The sequence below is a fragment of the Cydia splendana genome, chromosome 9 (genome assembly GCF_910591565.1).
Source record: "Cydia splendana chromosome 9, ilCydSple1.2, whole genome shotgun sequence".
In the NCBI taxonomy this organism is placed as follows: domain Eukaryota; kingdom Metazoa; phylum Arthropoda; class Insecta; order Lepidoptera; family Tortricidae; genus Cydia; species Cydia splendana.
Genome location: NC_085968.1, coordinates 13,033,125 through 13,054,586, shown reverse-complemented (window position 1 = coordinate 13,054,586; position 21,462 = coordinate 13,033,125). Strand labels below are relative to the sequence as shown.

The following is a 21,462-nucleotide window of genomic DNA, read 5'->3' as shown; positions in this document are numbered from 1 at the left end:
AATGATGATGATGACGGCCTAGTAGGTATATACAGCGTGTAAATTGTATACGGGCGTATGTTTTAATGACGATTAGTATCGGACCTAGGGAACCTATTCACATACATTTCTTTAGGAAAGAGGAATATTTTTTTGAGCATTTTTAAGATAATATTTTCAAATAATTGAGCACGCAATGTACATCCATATTAAGTAATTAATGTGCCTAAACGGCATATATCATGTATGTGTGTTCGGAAAACGCTCTCTGTACAGTCAGCCAAGAAAGTGGTAGACCACTTTCTTGGCTGACCGTACCTACTTATACCTCTAAAGCTCATCGGCCGTATTGTTGAGCTTCACCGTAAATTAAAATCATATCAACGAGTTCATTAGAAGGAAAATTCGACCGTCGATTCGGTTAAAAATCAAAAAGTTTTTATTTATTTTTGCCGAAGGTCGATTTGATAAGTAATTACATACCTATAGGTAAGCACTTACTGACTTACAAAAGAATGTGTGCAGTGCCTGTATTTAATTAGATTTTTTTTAAAGCTTTAAGTTCAATAAAGGCTAAAACATAGGTTAAGTGAAAATTTCTAGTAAGATAGACGATTTCTTAAATATCTTTAGGATAATAAGGCCCAAAGTAAATTATACCCACTATTTAAAAATATCATCCGATTGCGAAGATACCAAATAAACATTTTACAATAGTACACTTCGCAACTCGTGTCGATTTAACGCCAATCGTTTCGAATTTCCTATTTTCCGCACTTGTATCGTAATGTACAAACAGCAACACTCCTAACTGCACTTCGGTGGACCTTATTACAAAAGGCATAAGGTCCACCGATGTACAGTTAATAGTGTGGGCGATGGTACTATTAAAATACAAAAGTGTATAATACATTCATTAACCTATTGAATGTGATACTTATCAGCAACACGCGATACGTAAGACGCGTTCGCGAATAATCACGTTATACACATTGTCGTTAATGAGTAATAACTTTCACATGTTCACGGTATTGAAATGGAAAGTCCCCAACCCAAGACGCGGTAAATACATTCCCGCGGTATCGTTGCTAACACCTGCTGAATTCCGACATGCAACCGGCACCCGACTCGATTCGACGCTGCACTTATCGCTCTAAAGCATCCATGAAAACACATGATCGTGGGAAATAACTGAAGGAAAATATTCTCTAACATCAAACGAAATACAACGTTATTTGTTGCGAGATTGTATACCTTTTCTTGAAGTTTTCAACCTTTGCAGCCACCTGCATGTCAGATGTGGTAAAATGTTCTCGTTTTCGTAAAGTTTCTTCTCTTTATTTCTTATCTCCTATTGTGTTAGTCGCAACTCACGATGAAAATGTATAGAAAACTCCCATTTTACGAGTCCTTTCCGCCTGGCGGGTAACAAGGTACGGACGTGTGAAACCAGAGTCTTTTGAAACAAACGCTTTACTGCCGTTCGGTTCAAAGTACTTTTGTTTTGAAAACGATAACGATTGTTATGCATAAAATTGGCAGTTAATACAGGAAATTGCTCCGGGGAAGAATTAAAGGCGTTCAACTTTGTGCCAGGCGTCCTTGTCGCCCTTTGTTTGGCAGCTTTTCACAGCTATTAGGACGACGAGCCGAATATTACCAAGTAATTTATAGCGTGATTTTATGTAATTAGGATGGTAGGAAGAAATTTTATTTTATCGGCTTAAAATTGCTCTCCGAGATGAGGGGCAGGGGCGGCAAGTTTTGCCGAGTCTCTGGAATTTATAGCAAAACTTGTGTTCTGACTAATTAATGGAAGCAGCTTCCCTAAGACGCAGTAAGAACTCGTTGATTTAAAGGCGTATTGTTTTATCACCAACCCTACGCCTAACTGCTCTCTCGCTAGTTTAAACTCTTCCTGTTCGTAACTACACTTGTGTGTTCTACAGTTTTACACTTCCAAATCTCCCAATTGTTCTTATATATTATTTATCGTCCTTTATCGTTTGAAATTATTCTTATTTATTCCAGATTTTACTACTCATAACTTTAATATAGATACGCAAAGACTCGAAAAGAAAAACCTAATTAGGTTCATTGTGTGAGCTAGTTAATCAGAGAAGACCCGGCTTTATGTTTCTTTTCAGGTCGTCGTTAAAGTTTCCTCCCGGTTGATTCAGACGGGCCTTTCATTAAAGCAAAGAGGCCGCAAGTCTCGGCCACGGCAGACCTCCGCCACGCCGCACCGCCTCTCAGGATAAATATTTCCACAAATTCCGCCTTTATTTATTTTACGCTATTCAGATAAACCTTAATGGCGCTTTGATGTGGCTCAAACTTGAAACATAGCCGTAGCTTTGGCAGTCTTTGATTGATTTTCTCGTAAATTTTGAAAGTGAAACTGTTTGATGGGTAATTTGCTAGACTTTTTTCCAATAATAATTCAACCCCGGTTATGCATCGAGTTTCACAAGTTAAACACTTTATTTACGAGTCAGGATTTAGTCAGGGATTATGCCGGTATCCCCTTCAATTGTAACTCGCAAATAACTATTTGCTTCAACGAGTCCCCTAATTTGTAATTGCAGTCAATTGCCAACGGGTTTCTACTCAAAGTCAAATAAACACATCAACCGTCCTCATTTTAAAGTCACTGACCAAGCGTGTTTAAACTTTTGGTCTACTAATTTCACGCATAATTTTGCTGACATATTTAAAGTGATAGGTTTAATATGCAGTCGGGTTGCAATGACCTTATTAACTGTATTGACGCCTGATCAATTTCGCTTTGCCCTCTCATTGAAAGCGCATTCATGCAAAGCCGCGCGCAGTCGCAATGTGCTTAACGATCTGCTGTATGTACGCATGGTTAATATTATAATATCGAAGATTATAAATATTTAACCCTTAAAAGCGCAAAAAATTGCCAAAATAAAGGTTAATACTTATACCGTTATTAAGGCGACTATTATAGAGGCAGACGGCTATTGTCCAAGCCAGTAAATGTTGGCGTGGTAGGAATTGTTAAGCAAGTTTACGGTATGAAGATTGTACATGGATGTCTAAATTCGGAAAAGCAGCTGGAAGGCAGATTAACTACTTATTAATGATATTATTATAAAACAGATCCCCGCCCCGCTATAAATTGTAAGATAATTTAAATCCTAGATTATGAATGATAATGAAGATTGGGTGCTTACTCATTTTGATGTTGACAACTTGACATTAAAGACTGATGTTTAGTTTATTGAAGTGAAAACTTCTTTAGCGGCGCTGGGCACTTTTTGAGGTGGGGAAAAAATTATAAACTCGAGACATCGTAACGCGATGACCGTAACGTTTAGATGGCCACTCATTTAGATGGCATTTAAATCAATAAAGAAAAACTCAATGACATTACATGAAAAAGGTTCTAATCTTGTACGGGTTGAAATACGAGGATCTCATAGTTACATTCTAACTTTATATCACTCAAATATAATTCAATAAAGCTACATCTTGATGAAATCGCCAATAAAAGCGAACTCTAGTGCTGGTGAATAAAACTCAAAATATCATGACCAAATATATTTAGATGCGAGGTCTGCAAGGTAACTTTACAATTTCTATTCGAATTTTAAACAATTAACGCTACAAATTTAAGCTCACTGACCAGCACTTTCGGAACTAAAGTTTTTCAATAGAAAGGAGGATGGGTCAATTATACATAGTGCTGCAGACATTTTGGACTAGTCATTGAGTTTTCACTTCTGTCGGCACTCCCGGAGTGCAACCCGTTGTTTTTTATGCTACGTTTGGCTTTGGTTTTTGTTGCACAGGTATTTTTTAACGAATATTCATTCAAAATTGGACAAAATTTGTAATGAGAGTCAAAACGTAATCCAACTTACCCAACTGCTTAAAACAAGCTTAGGTACTAAAGTATTTGAACAAATTAAATTATTTCAGAAAAATATTTTAATTTGTTTTTATCAAGTAGAAACACTACTATATAAATTATAAACTGAAATAAATGTCATATACTAAGAAAAAGTGACCAAGGCCTCCAGTGCCCCAGGCTGGAATCGAACCAGCGTCCTCTGCTATCGCGGTAGATGCCTAAGCCACAGAGGACGCTGGTTCGATTCCAGCCTGGGGCACTGGAGGCCTTGGTCACTTTTTCTTAGTATATGACATTAATTTCAGTTTACAAGCTTAGGTATTCAGAAACCGAGTATTTCAGTGGTCATTTTCACCAGACGAAGGAAGTTTGATATTAATTGATATAAATCTAAGCGTTTTACTGATGAATTCCTTTTAAATAGGTAAAGTAGTACATGTACTATAACTAATACATGTTTTTTTAACAGCCTAGTCTGGCGTGACCGCATACCGCGGCCGCTGTCCCAGTGCTCGCTGCTGGCGTCGCAGCAGCAAGCGGCGCGGGACCACCGCTCAGACGCCCGCCTGCGCATCGACGCCAAAGTGCTGGTCATAGTGGAGTCGGCCTACTCGCGGCTCGGACGTGACATCGCCGAGCTGCTTGTCGCCAACCGCATTCGGTAAGTCGTATAAAGTATAGTACTATGTCTCTTGACAGTCTTGTGCTGATGAAAACATGCAAATACAAGGTGTCCTGTAACCGAACGACTTAGGGTCGGTTGTACCAAACCGTCTGACACCGTTAAAGCGTTCGCTAAACTTTATTTTATGGGAAATTACACACTTCACTGCTGTTTGTCATTAATCAGTCTGTTAAATGTGGTTGGTGCAACTGGGCCTTAATGTAATCAACTAATCATTCATTGCTATTTGCTTTGGCGGACGCCAGACCATTAACAGATCCAGCATAATATCGTGAGCATGCCTCCTAGACTACACTAGATTTAGTCGAATATGACCTCCTAAGTGACATATTCGACTAAATCTTTCTAATACCTCAATCAGGTCGAGTTGGTACAGTCAGCTGCAGAGATTTCTATTCAGTTATCTCTGCAGCTGGCTCTATTTCTACTGTTGAAACTATCTTTAAAAATAAAACCTCGCCCACCGAGGGTTCCGTACCTAAAAAGTACGGAACCCTCGGTGGGCGAGTCCGACTCGCACTTGTGCGGTTTTATTTTTGGTTGTGGTTGTGGTTATATTTGTTGTTATAGCGGCAACAGAAATACATCATCTGTGAAAATTTCAACTGTCTAGCTATCACGGTTCGTGAGATACAGCCTGGTGACAGACGGACGGACGGACAGCGGAGTCTTAGTAATAGGGTCCCGTTTTACCCTTTGGGTACGGAACCCTAAAAAACATATTTTTTTGACTATCAGGCCAATTCGAACGTGAACTGACATCAAATCGTTATTAGAATTATATTGGAATCATATCAGTTAACTGTCATTCGCGCAGGCGTCTCTCTCGCACTAATACTTGTGCGGACAAGCCTCGGCGAAATGAACGCTCGAACCCAACAAACAATTAGGCGACACTTAGCACTTATTTTATCACCTAAAGACATATAACGGCTGGAGAATAGCTATATACTCTAAGCTTACAGGCTCTGGTGACATCAAGGTCTTTAAGAAGTCCATGTATAGCTTTAAGATCCACAGTAGCCGTTTTGGCCGCTATAATGGATCTTAAGCAGCTAGTGTTATAGCTCAAAGTGAATTCTACCACCTTAACATCTATATGAGTAATAAGCAGCTGCAATTTTCACTTAAGGTTCTAAACAGGCGATAAAAACTCTTTTATAGCTCCGTTACTCGCAATCGCTTCTTAACTCTCTTGTCTCACTTACAGTCGAAAAGAGAAGTTATGAGTCACTTTTATAGATCATGTAGTCGCAGACGGGCGTTATTCAATACCTTAGTACATCTTATAGTGTTATTAGAGTCTTACTTACAACCTAAGCCTATAGCGCCATGTTAATATGACCGATGAATCAATAAGCAAAACAAAAACTGTTAATAGGCCTGTTGCAAGTAGCAAAGAATCACGGAAATAATGGTTTCAAAGAAACATATATGTTAATATGATTCTAAAAAATGGCCCAATCTCAGTATAAACTGAAGGATTATTAATATATTCAATAAAATAAAACTGCAAAATTCTCCAATCGGCCATTATTACTGAAACGCCAATCAGAAGCGTTCGAAACAGTGACGTCATCAATCTATAACATATTTCTTAGAGCAACATAGACAACCTCATTGACCGAAATCCATACGTTCTCACCAAAGAGTTCGAAGGTGCAAAAAAAATGTTATTTCGCCACTAAACATTTATTACGTCCAAAAAATATTATTACACGATATAAAGGAGATATCTATTTGTTATTATCTAAATAAAATGCTAAATAATACGATATTTCACAAACAAACTTTTTTAATTATTTGGCTGAATGGAACTATCATTGCCATGTTGGCTGTCGTAACTAGAAAAAATGAAAAATTAAAAAGTAAAACCGGCGCTCGGTGATTTTCACTAAAAATTTACTTGTATCTAAATAATTCATCTTAAATTGCAACCGTGTGAGAGTTTTTGTCTAAAATGAGTTATTGTGATAAATTTTTGTAATGTATTTATCATCCCTAATCGTAATATATGGTGCTGAAATAACAATATCATTCGGATTTAAGGGAAATTCGTAACTGTAAGCATGTAAACAATGTCTACCACCCTACCACCAACTAAATAGTGACGTCACAAATGTCGTGCGAGGCGTTTTCGCGCGAGTTTTAAACTAGCTATAATAAAATGCAATTATTTATGTTAAATCTTATGAGTATAGCTGAAATATTGTGTTTTTCGGAACCAATACAAGTGTACCGACAATAATAAAAGGGATTTCAAAATTTGTCATCAGGCCTATTAGAACGTAAATACTTAATAAAAATCGATAATTTTACTCAATATAGACATAATGTTAGTATTGTTGTATTTAAAACCGGACTTCACGTATATTGTGTAATTTTGCGAAAATTAAATACGGTGGACCACAATTTAAAAAATATTATATTCAGATAAATATGCAAAGGATCAGAGGCCCTTTAAAATTTTGTTAGTAATACATATAGTTATTGACAGTGTAATTAATTTCGCCATCATAAATCCGCAGATAACACCGGCATCGGTGAACTAAAATAATTATTTGCTTTTATTTATCCGCCATTACATTTCACTTCAAGCTGTCACAGTGCAAGCTTACAAATAATAATACAAAATGGAAACATCTGCAACCAAAGCAGTCAGGGCTAAGGAAAAAATGTGCAATTACCTTCTTGAGTGTTACAAATATTGACTTTAAATGCTAATATACCATCTAAAGCTGAAAGTATCATCTATATAGCTCTACACTACTACTCAAACAGTTAGTAGTCGCTTATTTGGCACCCTTTTAAATCCTAAGTTGTTAATCAACGCTATTACAGCACTACTTTAGCGCTCTTCTACTACAACAGTTTGTAGTCACCTATATGCAACCCATCTAGCTCCTAAAGAATTATTTAACACTATTGTAGCTCCACTATACCGCTCTTATGTCTCTTTTTTTATCCCCTAACCCTACTGTAGCACTGTTATAAATCTTACGGTGATAAAATTTGTGCCCAATCCGGGGTTAAAACGGGGTTATAGCCGGCTATAACTCCTATTTTTAGAGTACTAACAACACCTAAAGAGTAAATAGGCGCTTATATAAATCTCTTGTAACCCTTAAATTTAGCACCTAATGTTAGTTGGGAATGACAGCTAACGGATACGATTCCAATTTCATTCTAATATCGGTTTGATATATGTCAGTGCACGTTCGAATGGGCCTGTATGTCGCTTGAGGGTTTCGTGTTTGTCGCCTACACAAAGTTACATTTATTCTTCAGTATCTATTTATTGAAAATTGAGTCCGTTTTTTCCCACGGTCTGCTATTGTTGTCTAGTAGGTACTTATTATTGTCTATACAGAAGTTTGAGGACTCGGAAAAAAGTTTAGTGCCCTTTAGCTTTTCACAGCGAGGGTAGTAGTACGTCACGCGCCCTCAATATATTCCCATGTGTCTTGTAGAGACTTTGTCATGGAACTTATAAACTGTTGTTTACTTATTTGTTTGTCGCTTTTGCCGTTATTTGAGCGTTAACCAACAATTGAGGTTCTGTAGTAGTCCGATGTTTATCATGTTTATCACATGGGACGAAGAAATTACAATCATCATCATCAAGAAATGAAAATCAGGTCACCGGAATGTAACAGTAAACCTACACATGCGATGACACCGGTTCATCAACATACGTTTCCTGAGAGTTTGTAAACTTAAGAAAATATTTGGGTCAGATAGTCTTGGTATCTCGAGCCATCGCGGCATCGCATCTCACATTCACGACTTGAGTTAACTCATAGCTAGGTATGACTATATTTAGTACGACGTCATGCCGTGATGCTGCATCACAGTTTATGCATAATTAATGTGTATAAAATACTACTATTTAAAACTATTAATTACTGAACAATAAAAGAGAAAATATCTAGCAAACGCATCACACCACTATATTTAAAATTTAGTGCTAGTAAGAGCAGTAATATTACATCTTATTATATATTCGTGTAAGTAGGTAGGAAAAAGTATTCTAATGAGTAGGATAAGTAATGAATTAATACAGAGTTAAGTGTCTACATAAGGACAAATCACTTCAAAGAATCGCCAAAGAAGTCTTATCCTAATATTTGTCAGGCACGCTTTGCCGGCGACTATTATGTGAGGATGTTTGTCGCCCCATGTGTGTTTTATTTTCTCGTTCCCTTCCGAGGCTATCGGTTCTGCTCGTTGACAGCTAATATGCGGAAGACTTGACGTACAACGCTCGGAAAAAGAAAAAGTAGGGAGGGTGAAACCCACCTATATTTACTTCAATACTAATAGCTCCTTACCCCCGTCTGTCGCGGGCGTTCCTGCTCGTATGGATTTTGGATTTTTTGCTCGAGTTTAGGTAAAAATCAGTTTACTCCCGGGTTTATTGTGTTAGTCAAGCGCAGACTTGTTAATTAAATGTGCAAAGAGACGACAAAAAATCGTGTCAATTCATGTTTTTAGGACATAGCACTATATTCCTGGTGCATCTATCTATACCAGGAATATAAAACAATACGACAATGCAATTCAATTAACACTGAATTAGTTAAATTTACCATTTTTACTCATTCACTTCTATGTTCGGGAATTTAATATGTTTTCAATCAATCAATCAATCAATCAATCAATCAAAGCATTTATTTTCAGGCTACTAAGGCCCATAGATACATACCTTACAAACTAACATATATATACAATAATAAAAAACTTAAATACTCAAAAATCATTTTCGTGACGCAGTTTTCTGTTGCGGCGTCACTTGCTCTGGTGTAGGATTCGGCAGATTCCCACGGAACCGCCGAAATATCACACCCTTCGGCCAGAAGTCCGTGCCGTGTCCGTCCGTCCGTTTTGCATGTTATATAATGCTTTAAATTTTGAAGATATTTCATTTAAAAAGAAGTGATACAACCTTTTTTTTAACAAACAGTAGCGATGAAAGAAGAGTTAATATGTATAATATTTTATTCTGTTTGAAACTACAATATTACGAAAAAATTTCCATCTCTACCATTTACTCTAGAATTTTCCACGATGCGTAATTTTTGTTTCTCGTCTAATTGTAGGTATAATTAAAATAAAAAAAAATATTAGCTTATTCATTCTTTGTAATACAAGGAAAATAAGTTAAATTAAAATTAAATAAGGAAATTAATTTCCTTCAATTAATAATATATTTCTATATTAAGAACGCCCTTAGGCACTGTTTAATTAAATTTAGTATTTTTATACAATGTAACGATTCTAATAAGAGTAATATGTACCTAATTGTAATATTGTTGGTCGGTTTATTTTATCTAATTTAATACACTCGTAAAGAAATTAATGGGATATGAGTAGGTATGTCCCAATTAGTATTTGTACGTAATGTTAGATGAATATATCTTAATTTGTTGGTACAAAATGTCAATGGCCATGCTTAAAAGCTGTGAAATTAAATCTAAATAAACGGGACCTGTTAGCAATAAAGTATATGACACATGCCCTATTCATATTGTGACCAAGTTGTGACTCGCACATCGCGTGGAAGTACATAAATATTTAGTGACATTAGCCCGGTGGTCCTGATGTTTCAAATCACAGAAAAGACTAGACATGATTTTGAGTATTAGGTAAATTATTATACATTATACATGCAATTGATGTAATTATACTATTCGATTATGGAAAGATACGATTTTACGAACTCTCAGCGACTGGTAAGTATATACTAATAGTTGTCTATACGAGTATTAACTGCGATCCTCCTAGTCATGTAATATTTCGGTCGACATTTTCGGTAGAAATATTGTCACAGCTCGTAACCTTAAAATACTGTGAACTGTATTGAATAATTGAGTTTGTAAAATGGAAACGTCAATAATTTGGAAATCGAGGACTAAAACATAGCCCAGTCAGTACGTGCAGGACTAACAAAACACAAACGAAATTAGAGGGAACCAACCGCTCCCCACATGTGTGTGTGACTACGTATATACATATTGTACGTGTGTCCATTAGGCTACGTGTGCTTGGTCGCTATTTAACCATCACTTCCGCGGGGTCTGCAAATACACGCCACAAAATTGCTCCCGCCTTAATACTGTACCGCAGTATCTGCTAAAGAGCTCCCACATTCGCCTTTATTGGTCAAATATCATCCGAACCGACCGTTTTTCACTTATCAACGGATGTATAAGAACGAAACATAAAATATATCTTAAACGAACACGAGATTAGAGTAGAAGCTACTTAAAGATTAAGCTGTAGCTTCGTCGAGGTGAACTTAAAGCGGGTGCTGCGTCTTCCCCAGGCGCCTGAATAAATAGTGGCGAGATAAGCGCACTAGTGCTGGTCGCTAGTTAAATATGAAGCAGTAAATGGGTATAAAGGTGACAGCTGAGTGCACCGAGGCGCGACGTAGCGCGTCCTGGCGTGGCATGGCGGCATGGCGCGAGGAGGCGCAAGTTATCTTACGGCAAGTCGTTGCGGTGTCAGTTAGTTAGTTAGTAGTGCCATTAGAGCCGCCGCGCCGCCCCGCCCGCTATCTTACCGCCCGGTACTCCATTAGTGCTCGTTTGTGTCAAAACGACTTAATTACTTCACGGGAAATTCTCAGTTTCCTTTAATTATCACATCAATCCTCCGTCTCGTCACATACACTCCAGCTTGTTTTGTTGGCCATTAGGCTCCTCGGCCCTTCTTTGTTATGGAGACGTTTATTACTCCCAGATGTCGTAAAATCCATTTTATTGCAAGCGAGAACGTTTTAACTCGTAATTCCCATGTCAACACTCATTATATTTGCGCGAACCCTAATTCGGACCAGAAACGCAGTAACGCAGTTCTTATGCAACGTAAATTTAAACGTAATTAAGTAGAAAACTACCAAAAGCCACCTTAGTGTAGGAATAATGCTCGATAAAAGCAGCAACAGAAGGAAGCATGACAAACTTTGCCTTAATTTTAGAAGCCGCTGGCAGTTGTGTCAGTCGTTAGCTTAGTTAGTACGTCCTTGCCGCCATTAGGAGCCGACTCGCGACCGCTCGCCTGCTTATCGCGACGTTTCGAGCTCTTCCAACTTCTTGTATGCAGCGGCGCCGCGCCAAAGACGTAACCGACAAACTCGCGTACCTAAACATTTTCTTTGCAGAAAGTCTTTTGATGGGGCCGTTTCGAATAATGACACAGAAAATATCTCCGTCTAAATTAAATTAACTTTACTACGAAACTAATGTTCATTAGGGAAAGGTCGTAACTGGTCAACCTTGCGGCTAATGACCGTGATTTAAGTAAATTAAATTGCTACATTTGGAGCACAACTTTAGAGTAAAGTATCCCAGTAGGAGCGGAAACAGGACAAGATAGGCTCATCAGGCAATTCGGTGACAAAGCAACAATGTTATTGATTGGAATTGGTCTGAAGTTTCCGTTAATGTTTCCATCGACAGCACCAGCGACGGTTGTTAGCGGACCGCGTTGCGGCGAGTATTGTGTACGGGCGCCGCCGGTCTCTTTACGGTAACTGCTGTTATCTTGAGGGGCGGCAGGTCGCCTGGGGGCCCTGACATTGCCCCCCTTTAATTGAACTCACTCGCGCTCCCTTATCACGAATTAGCCCTCGTCTCGTTCGGTTCACGGCTAAGTAGGCCGTTTCGCGCGTTCTAATTTGAACCGAGCGCTCTCATTTAATGACAGGACACTAATTAAGGTAATTAGAAATATATTAGCCGAGCCTGTAAGAGGCCGAGCTGTAATGCTCACGTAGTATCGTGCCATAAACGAACCAATTGCCACCAATGAACGGAAAAGTTTGAAACTCGCAAATCGGCTATCGGAGGGCGCGTCGGTGTTGTACGAGCTATATTATGTTATGCACAAAGTTGCCAACGAGTGGCCGTGCATTAGAGAGCTAGGGGCGGAGCGGGTCGGCGTGAGTTAGGTAAATGCTATTTGCAAGTTGCCGTTCGCCTTAGCCTGCCTCTGTACTGTAGTGCTCTTGGGCTGCCAAATTGAAACGGGCCTTAACTCGAGCAAAATGAACGGTAGCTGCTCGCTACTTTCATGCCAGTTACTCCCGTTTTCTTCACGGCACTAGGTGCATTTTCCTATTTCCTGACCCGTGACCTGCATTCAGCTATAAACCTATTCATATCTTTCAATATTGATGTAGAACACGTATGCCTAATGGCTACTTTATACTCAATAGAATATAATTATGTGACCGTTTGGACGGAGAATATTAAAACTGCTATTTTATTGCAAATCAACTTCGATCGAATGCCCCTTTTGGAAAGGGTAGGTCATCGTGGAAACTATTAAAATAGTAGGTACAATGCCATGACAAGGGTCGACCATCATTGCTTTGTTTACAGTATCTGTCTAAGCTGATAGTTTGAAATTCGAATACTGCTTTTGTAATGGCTAGTGGTTATATAGTACCGAAGGTGGGTCTCTGTTTGATCTAACTGATTTATCGAGTTGTTACCGAAACGACAGGAATTTAAGGGAAGAACCCTTCAATCAATTAGGGTCCGGGTAGTTGCAATAGACCCGGACAAAGTTTGCTATATGTATTTAATGATTTAATTACATTGAAATGGTTTTATCGAAAACTTTTTCAGTATTCCTGCGTTTTGCTTCCGATTCCGAGGCTTCCGATTTTACATCAGACTTTTTATTTATGGATACCTTTTCTCAGAACTGTACATTACTAAACTTAATTTAATTGATATCAACTCTGCCACGTAACCAGATGCAGGTTGGATATATTTCAGCCTGCACTGCTACTACTTAATATAGGTCAAACGAAAATTATGACTAATGCGGATATGCCGTGTTGGAAAATAAGACTCAGAACTTAAATTGCATGGCTGAGTAGATATCTTCCTGTCCAATTTCGTGAAGCACGACATGCATGACCTACTTTTTATAATCAGTCAATTTTCCACTAAAAAGTTTTTATGTTGAAGGTTCACCATAATATCGTGTACTGAAAAGTTAATAGTAGAGTACATTTTGATAAAATATGTATCGCCTGTGAGAATATAGAATTTGGGGCAAATGGTGGATAGTACATTTTGATAAAATATGTATTGCCTGTGAGAATACAGAATTTGGGGCAAATGGTGGATAGTTTAATAATTTGTGGTTTCAAATATTTAGAATTAGGTAAATGAAATCTATTTTCGGTTTTCATACTAATTTATCCATATAATCCCGTCGAATACTCAAAAATATTGGTACAAACAAATTGTTCTTACGTTATAACGAAGCTTGAGCAATTAAGGGTGTAAAATTAATGATGGAATGTTATGTTTGGATTTACTTAACTTATGTTTCTAGTCATATTTCACATGGCAGACGATTTATCGTTTTATTTCACAAGATTAGTTTTGTATAAGTATTATGACTCTATAATTATTTGACCGAGCGAGCGCGAAGCATCTCCGTTTCAGTTCGGGCAAAAATGCTTTCGTTTGTCCAACCTCTCCTCCTCCCGAGTTTTCCTCTCGAGATCGCATTCCTAAACAGATTCTCGTAAAATTTTGTGAGCAGGCTTGACAAATTATTTGGATTTTTTATGCGATGAAATTTTTGAATTTTTGGAATGTTGGACCTCTCAGAGACAACAGTAATTATTTCTAGTAGGGAGTTCTAATAGGTATATCTTTTTGTGCAGGTACAAGGTGGAAGTCGCAGGCAAGAGCCTGCCGGTGCTCACCACCTTGGACAAGGGCCGCTACGGCGTGATCGTGTTCGAGTCGCTCTCCAAGTACGCCAACATGGACAAGTGGAACCGCGAACTGCTTGACAAGTACTGCCGCGAATACTCCGTGGGCGTCGTCGGGTTTGCCACGCCGGGCGAGGAGACGCTTGTCGGGGCTCAGCTCAAGGGATTCCCGCTGTTTATGCACACCAATCTAAGACTTAAGGTACGTGTATTTATGTTATTATATGGCAGTGATATAAAAGAGCGGCACAGCTTCGTAAGAACTGCCTATTAGAAACAAATAAGTGCAAGTGAGATTCACTGAAAATTACTTAGTTTACCAGTCAACATCAATAGTAGCAGCATCTATGTTCAGAATAGTGTATGTATAGGTATTCCTAGCACACTTACATTTATAATCTAAGTTATTTGAATGATTTTATATGATTTAATTTTTTTCCATTTAGTAAATGTGTAAGAATCGAGGTATTTTTCACTACATATCTGTGTACAGTTTAACTACGAGTATATATCTCTAATGTGGTAACCAGAAAATTCCAAAAACTGCTTCGTTCGCTATCGCATTTCTACCTTGAAATCAACATCAAACTACAATTTACTTTGTTATCCAGCAGAACGCCTGAAATCACTAAGATTCAGAAGAATAAGACACAAACAATAAAGTCCTAACCACCTCAGATTCCTATCTCAGTTACTTACAACTTGCCGCGATATGCTAATGAAATGGACGGTATTACCATAATAAGAACTCTTTCTAATGGAAAACATCGCTCTTGCTTGAATTTATTCTATTCTTTATACGGCACAGTTATAAACTTTGTATATTAAAAGTAATCAGTGCCTTGATGAAAATATGGTTTATAATAACAACACTGACTATTTTAATTAAACAAACAATACTCTATCTTCCCAATATTTTTTTGTGTTTTAATGAATAGTTGAACGAGAATTGGTATTAAATCATACGAGTATGCAATGGTAACGATATTGGCTCGAAATTATGTTGAAGGTTTATTTAACAAAAACTACGGTAGGTATGTTTTTATTTGGATTATTATTAATGAACACGTTATCGGATAAATTTCCCGAATAGGTTTACGATGTGAAATTATGCGCTGCCAAAAACGGCATTTAATTTAATGTGTGCAAGTCAACTACTAAAATAGATATATAGTATAATTAAAAAAATTGCAACTTAATCTCTGCAAACAACTTTCCACTCACGTTTAAAACTACCAATAAAGCGCAAGATAATCTCAGCAAGCTTTAGGTGTAAAAGCCATTAATCTTCTTAGCACATCGAACTCTATTCAGTGGCTGTAGCATAGTCACTATAAGTACCTATAGTTGCAGCTATTTTATCGCCATCACTATCGTGTAATTAGATTGCCGTCAAAGCTCGTTGTCTGTGCTTACTCCCTACTTTATTCCGCTAGTTCGCAACTGACAGAATGCTAATTAAATGACAGTAAGAACTGTATTAACAACAATATTTTTAGTTAATTACAGTTATTAAAATTTCCGTCAAGTTTTAGGCATTTAATTTCTCTTGAGATAGGTATACACTTACATTAATAGACGAAAATGTGTTTGAGAAGGCTTAACTCAAGAGCGCTTATTAATAATTATGCATTTGAGCGTCAAGTTTCAAGCACAAATTATAAGCCCCTTTTGCATAGCAAGATACATACCTAGGTATAATATTGTTTTCCTAATTTTGGTATAAACATATCTTTAATTTCAATGAAGCATCCAACTAATAAAAAAATGTAGAAATATACTTCGTGTATTTTTTAAATAGCCGCAAATTGAAACGAGGCACAGGTTTTACTGCTATGAAACCATTTTACCTAAAAGAGTTTTCTAATTTAGGCTTCACTAACAGAGTGCAATTAATTACCTACGAGTACGGTCCTCACTGGTACATGTGTCATTGTAACGTCGCGTCAATAAGTACAACGTTTTAAACTAGTGGCTTTGTGAGCTGTAGACCTCGCGAGCAGAGCTTTAAATAACATGGTACTAAGAGCTTTAAATATAGTAAATTAAAAAAAAAACAATACGAAATGTATGTGTAAAAAAATACAAAAAGTTATATAATAATATCCCAGCATACAATTACTGGGGATCGAACCCAGACCCTCTGTGCAAACAGAAAAAGCGAACGTTTACAAACTGAGCCAAATAGTTCTTAGACGGGTTGACGAAATTTAGCTACTCCTTCTCAAATTAAAATTAGTTAAAATTAAATATCTCCATACCTTCGAAACCAGCGAAATAAATTTTCTGAATTTTTGGCCATTTAATCTATAAACATATCTCAAAAAGAAAACACTCGTATGGTACCGATACCACTATTTGTTTAGGCGCGAGCTATCACAACTCCGCCATTTAAAAAAAAATCAAAAAACCGGACGGACAAAAAAATTTTATTTAGACATAGAATCCAGTCACAAAATTTCACGAGATTCGGTTAAGAATTACGACCTGTAGAGGAGAACATCCGGACATACAAAAGCAAAATGCTCCAGTCGAAACGTAGACCTTCGCTACGCTCCGGTCAATAAAACAAAGTACCTAGTACCTAGTGATACATAGCGTGCCTAATTATTTAGTAAAAAATTAAAGCTAATTCATTAGATCCTATACTAACTGCCTTAAGACTATGCGGTCGTATCAAAAATATATGTTGTAGGGTTATAATATATAGTTAGTAAGAACAGTGTTAGTAACATTGGACGCCACATATTTGGAGCACGGCTGTCCGTGAACGTGATCTTTGGCACTCAATACTACATTGTGCATCGTGGATAAGCGTAATATCGGAAACGAGAGCCTAATATAAGACACGCGGCGCCGGATGGTTTTTGTGATTCAAGTTTTGTAATATGCTTAGTTTCACACAATGATTTTTAGTATATATGCAATGAAATAAATAAACACCAGGCTAAACAAACTTTCCTCCATAACAGATAACCAGTGTGGCTTCACAGCGGGAGTAGGTACTACGGATGCCATACATTGTATAAGAATACTGATGGATAAATACAAGAACCTAAAGAAAGACCTACACCTGGTATTAATTGATCTGGAGAAGGCTTTTGACCGCATACCATGCAAGCTAATAATATGGCAAGCGTTGAGAGCACAAATGGTCCCCGAGTATTACATTAGTATTATATAGGATATGTATAGCTGCGTAACAACAAGAGTAGTAGCACCTGCGGGCACGAGTGAAAGCTTTGAGGTCAAGGTCGGGGTTCACCAAGGGTCAGCATTAAGTCCCCTTCTTTTTAATATTGTTATGGACTACATAACAAGGGATATCCAAAAGCCGGCCTCATGGACGCTTCTGTATGTGGATGATGTTGTTTTAATTGAGGAATCCCTAACGGAAATCCAAAACAACCTGGATAGATGGTGCACGGCCTTGGAAGGTTGCGGGCTGCGAGTGAGCCGCCAAAAAACCGAATATATGCACTGCCGCTTTTCAGAAACCACCAACGTGCAAAACGTGGCGCCAACTATTGAAGGGATACCTCTGAAACGAGTAGAGGAATTTAAATACCTTGGATCCATAGTCAACACTGAAGCTAACGCCGTGAAAGACCTAGACAACAGGATCAAGACAGGCTGGCTCAAGTGGAGGTCACTCTCTGGGGTCTTGTGTGACCCAAAAAATCCTATTCGAACTAAAGGCGCCGTATACAAGCAAGCGGTTAGACCGGCCATGCTATATGGGTCCGAGTGCTGGGGAGTCAGAAAAAGTGAAAACCAGAAAATACATGTTGCCGAAATGAAACTGCTACTATGGGCGGGAGGAGTTACGAGGTTAGACAGAATTCGGAACTCATACATTCGAGGGACTTTTAAAGTAGCTGACATAACACAAAAAATGCAGGAAAGCCGTCTACGCTGGTATGGCCACGTCATGCGCAGAGACCTGGATCATATGACCAGAAAGGTTCTGGCCATAGATGAAGTGAAGAGGGGAAGAGGCCGCCCACCGACAACCTGGACAAGGACTATTAACAATTATATGCTGAGCTTAACGCCAGATCTGACTCAGAATCGCCATGACTGGCGCAAATGTATTAGGAGGGCTGACCCCGAATAGGGAAAAAGCCAGGGGATTGATTGATGCAATGAAATAAATACATTTTAAGCTAAAACATATGCTTATTAAAACAAATATAGACATTATCCATTTGACATATAGCCATGATTGGAAATAGTTTGGTCAAGTTTCGATATAGTAACTAAGATAGTTAATTAATAGTTATTTGTTTTACAAGTGGGCAAAGTTTATATGCAGTCTACTATTGATACCTGAGCAAGCGAAATATTCCACAATAGAACCACGAGGGTAGATAGTGGTTCCAAAAGTGGAATCTTAAGCGTTGCGAGGGTTTCAGGGCACGAGGTTAAAATAAACTTCGCTGCCAAGTGAAACACAAAAATTGTAACCACACCAACGCGAGGCTAATACCAACTGTAAAATATTTCAAATCAAGTCCAAATTAATGCTTTTAAGTATTTATCATTCAAAATCATCGCTTAAAAAAGTCAATTCCACTAACGAAAAGGTGGAAAAACTCAAAATTAGCATCTAATTACTTTGCCACTCTTGAGGATAAAATGCAACTTTCTCATCCCTTTTTGAACTATCAAGTGAACCTTTACGAGCTGGTGCGGTGATTATGTATTTATTTCACACGTACAGCTTTTACTTGTCTCGATTTTCATTTTATACCTTGAATTCAGGACGCAACGTTGAACCCTGCGTCCCCGGTGCTGCGGCTGGCGCGGGCGGGAGAGACGGCCTGGGGCGCTCTGCCCGGCGACCACTGGACTGTGTTCCGAGCTAACAGCTCCACCTATGAGCCCGTCGCGTGGGCACTGCGGCAGAACGAGTACGGCGCGAGCGGTGAGGGTTCCTTTTATACGCAATCCTTAAACTAATAACGCATAGACAGATAGTCCCCATACGGCTAACCTGTCAAAAGTGAAGCCGAAACACGATCGATGTGTGCGTGCGAGGCTCGTGTTTTACGCACAGCAACACACACATATATAGAAAAACGTGTGGCCAGTATATAGATATTTCCCTCAAAGTGGGGTATTTTAACCACATCCTTAACACTTGGTTATTAATAATTTTTTAAGTGTGTAGATTTGATTTTGTAGCAAAAGCTTTTTATGTTCCTTTTAAGGATTTTTTGCATTTCTGTACTTTATAATAAAAAAAAACTAATACATTTTTACTATTTTTTATTTAAAATGTGCATAAAATAATAAAAAAATAATATAATAAAAAGAGAAATAAAATAATGAAACATTTAAAAATATATAATTTTTATACAATTATACAAGGAACTTCAACTCAGCGTATTCATTTTAGAATGTAAACGTCATGTCTCATTTCGAGGAAAAAATATTCACTACACTGGCATCATTTATAACAAATGGCGGCTGACGAAACTTTGTGTTTTTGTATTTACGATTACGTAAAAATATCACATAAAACTCGATACTTACGCGTGAAATGTAATGTCAGTCTGTTTGTTTTTATGATATGATGCGTTGTGAGTGTTGTGACACCCATTCACTGCACAAACAACCATATTTCCTGTGTTTTTGATTTTTAAACGGGAGGTGTACACAAACCGATTTGTCCTTGAGAACTGCCAGGGCCGTTCGAATACAGTGACACGAGTGCGACGTGACGTCGCACTTGAAATGGCTTCACTTGGTATGTACGAACACTCTATCTATGCCTTATAAATCTATGATGCAATCTATTTAGCCCCCTGCGTTTAGGCAAGCGTGGCACACTCCGTGATTTCGTCGCTTTGCTACAGGTAGCTAAAAGTACATCCGTTCCACACCAATTTTGGTGGCTAGCCATAAGCCGCGCGTGGCGCTGTCGCCACCTAGCGGCCATATCTGTCCTGTTCGTAACAGACGCGTTTTGTTAGAGAGTGAGTCTTCTGTACGTAGTACTATTATTTATTCTGTGGTTTAGGTACAATTTTACACAGGCTGATTGACGTAAAAATACCTTTCAGTGATTTCCTTTTGTACGCATCCTTGTCGTTCCGGATTGTTACTCGGTATGTTTATACTTATACTCTTGATTTGAAGACTATTGTAGGTGTTCCACATCAACAGCTTGTTCCACGAGATCGTCCGCTGGAGATTTTATTAAACGACCTAGTTAGCCCTCCGATTTGTTACCGTGACTATTTTGATAGTTGAGTATTTCCGCACCATCAATTTCGTCCACCAACCCGTCGCCTGAGCGCTGCATCTGACACCATAACGTTTCTTTCAAGCGACCTAGTTAGCCCTCCGGGTTGTCACAGAGGCTGACGTTGATAGGTGTGCATCCAGCGTGCAGCGCTGTGGAGTATCGTGTGACTATTAGTTGAGAAACTTTATTTATAATAGTTGTTGTGTGTGTGTCTATTTATGGTAATCAGAAAAAGACTTAATTTACACACTTTTTCTTAAATTAAGTATAATTACCTCCTTCTGGATTATCCAAACATTTGCGACAAAATAATGGCATAGTATTGTCGAATAAAGGTGACGTTCTGATGGCAACTGGAGATGCATAACTATTGCGAAAATGAGTGACGTTCGTAGCTGCATAACTGTCGTGATTAAAACGTTTAATCCGTCACTAATTTTTTTCAAGGAAATTGACAGTGACAGCGACCGTGTCAATGTCGCAAAAGTTATGCATCTGCAGTTGCTATCCTAACGTCACCTTTAACTAGTTAACTAGCTAAACTGTTCAAAACTCGATCATAAACATAAGTTTAATCAAAAAGTATTGTGTTGTCTCATGTGATTCTGTAAATTTCGTTTTTGGATTCCGTCTGGTTCATCGTATTCAGCATTTCGTAAACAATATACAATATCATCCTTTCTACTTCGTATTATTTAAGGCATTGTCTCCGTTTGCAATGTATTTGTTTTTGCATGTGTTAGATAAAACGAAATACCAGATGGGCAATATTATCCTCTCGAGAAGGGGCGCGTATATTTTATTGGAATTGAAGAATTCACAGAACAGAACACACACAAAACACGGTACACGTTCATTTAAATATTATGTAGGACTATAGGCTCTTAAAATGTAGGCTAAATGAACGCTGTAAAGCCAAA

The 21,462-nt window shown here is 38.1% G+C and overlaps 1 protein-coding gene across 2 annotated transcripts in view; it reads left to right on the top strand.

The window, feature by feature from the left end:
* Window positions 1-21,462, top strand: part of LOC134793634 (bifunctional heparan sulfate N-deacetylase/N-sulfotransferase) — a 168,421-nt gene that overhangs the window by 97,439 nt on the left and 49,520 nt on the right. For both annotated transcript variants that reach the window (XM_063765264.1, XM_063765265.1), the window contains exons 3-5: window positions 4,329-4,520; window positions 14,239-14,491; window positions 19,054-19,216. In XM_063765264.1, the coding sequence (XP_063621334.1) occupies window positions 4,329-4,520; window positions 14,239-14,491; window positions 19,054-19,216 (608 nt within the window). The remainder of the gene's footprint in view (window positions 1-4,328; window positions 4,521-14,238; window positions 14,492-19,053; window positions 19,217-21,462) is intronic.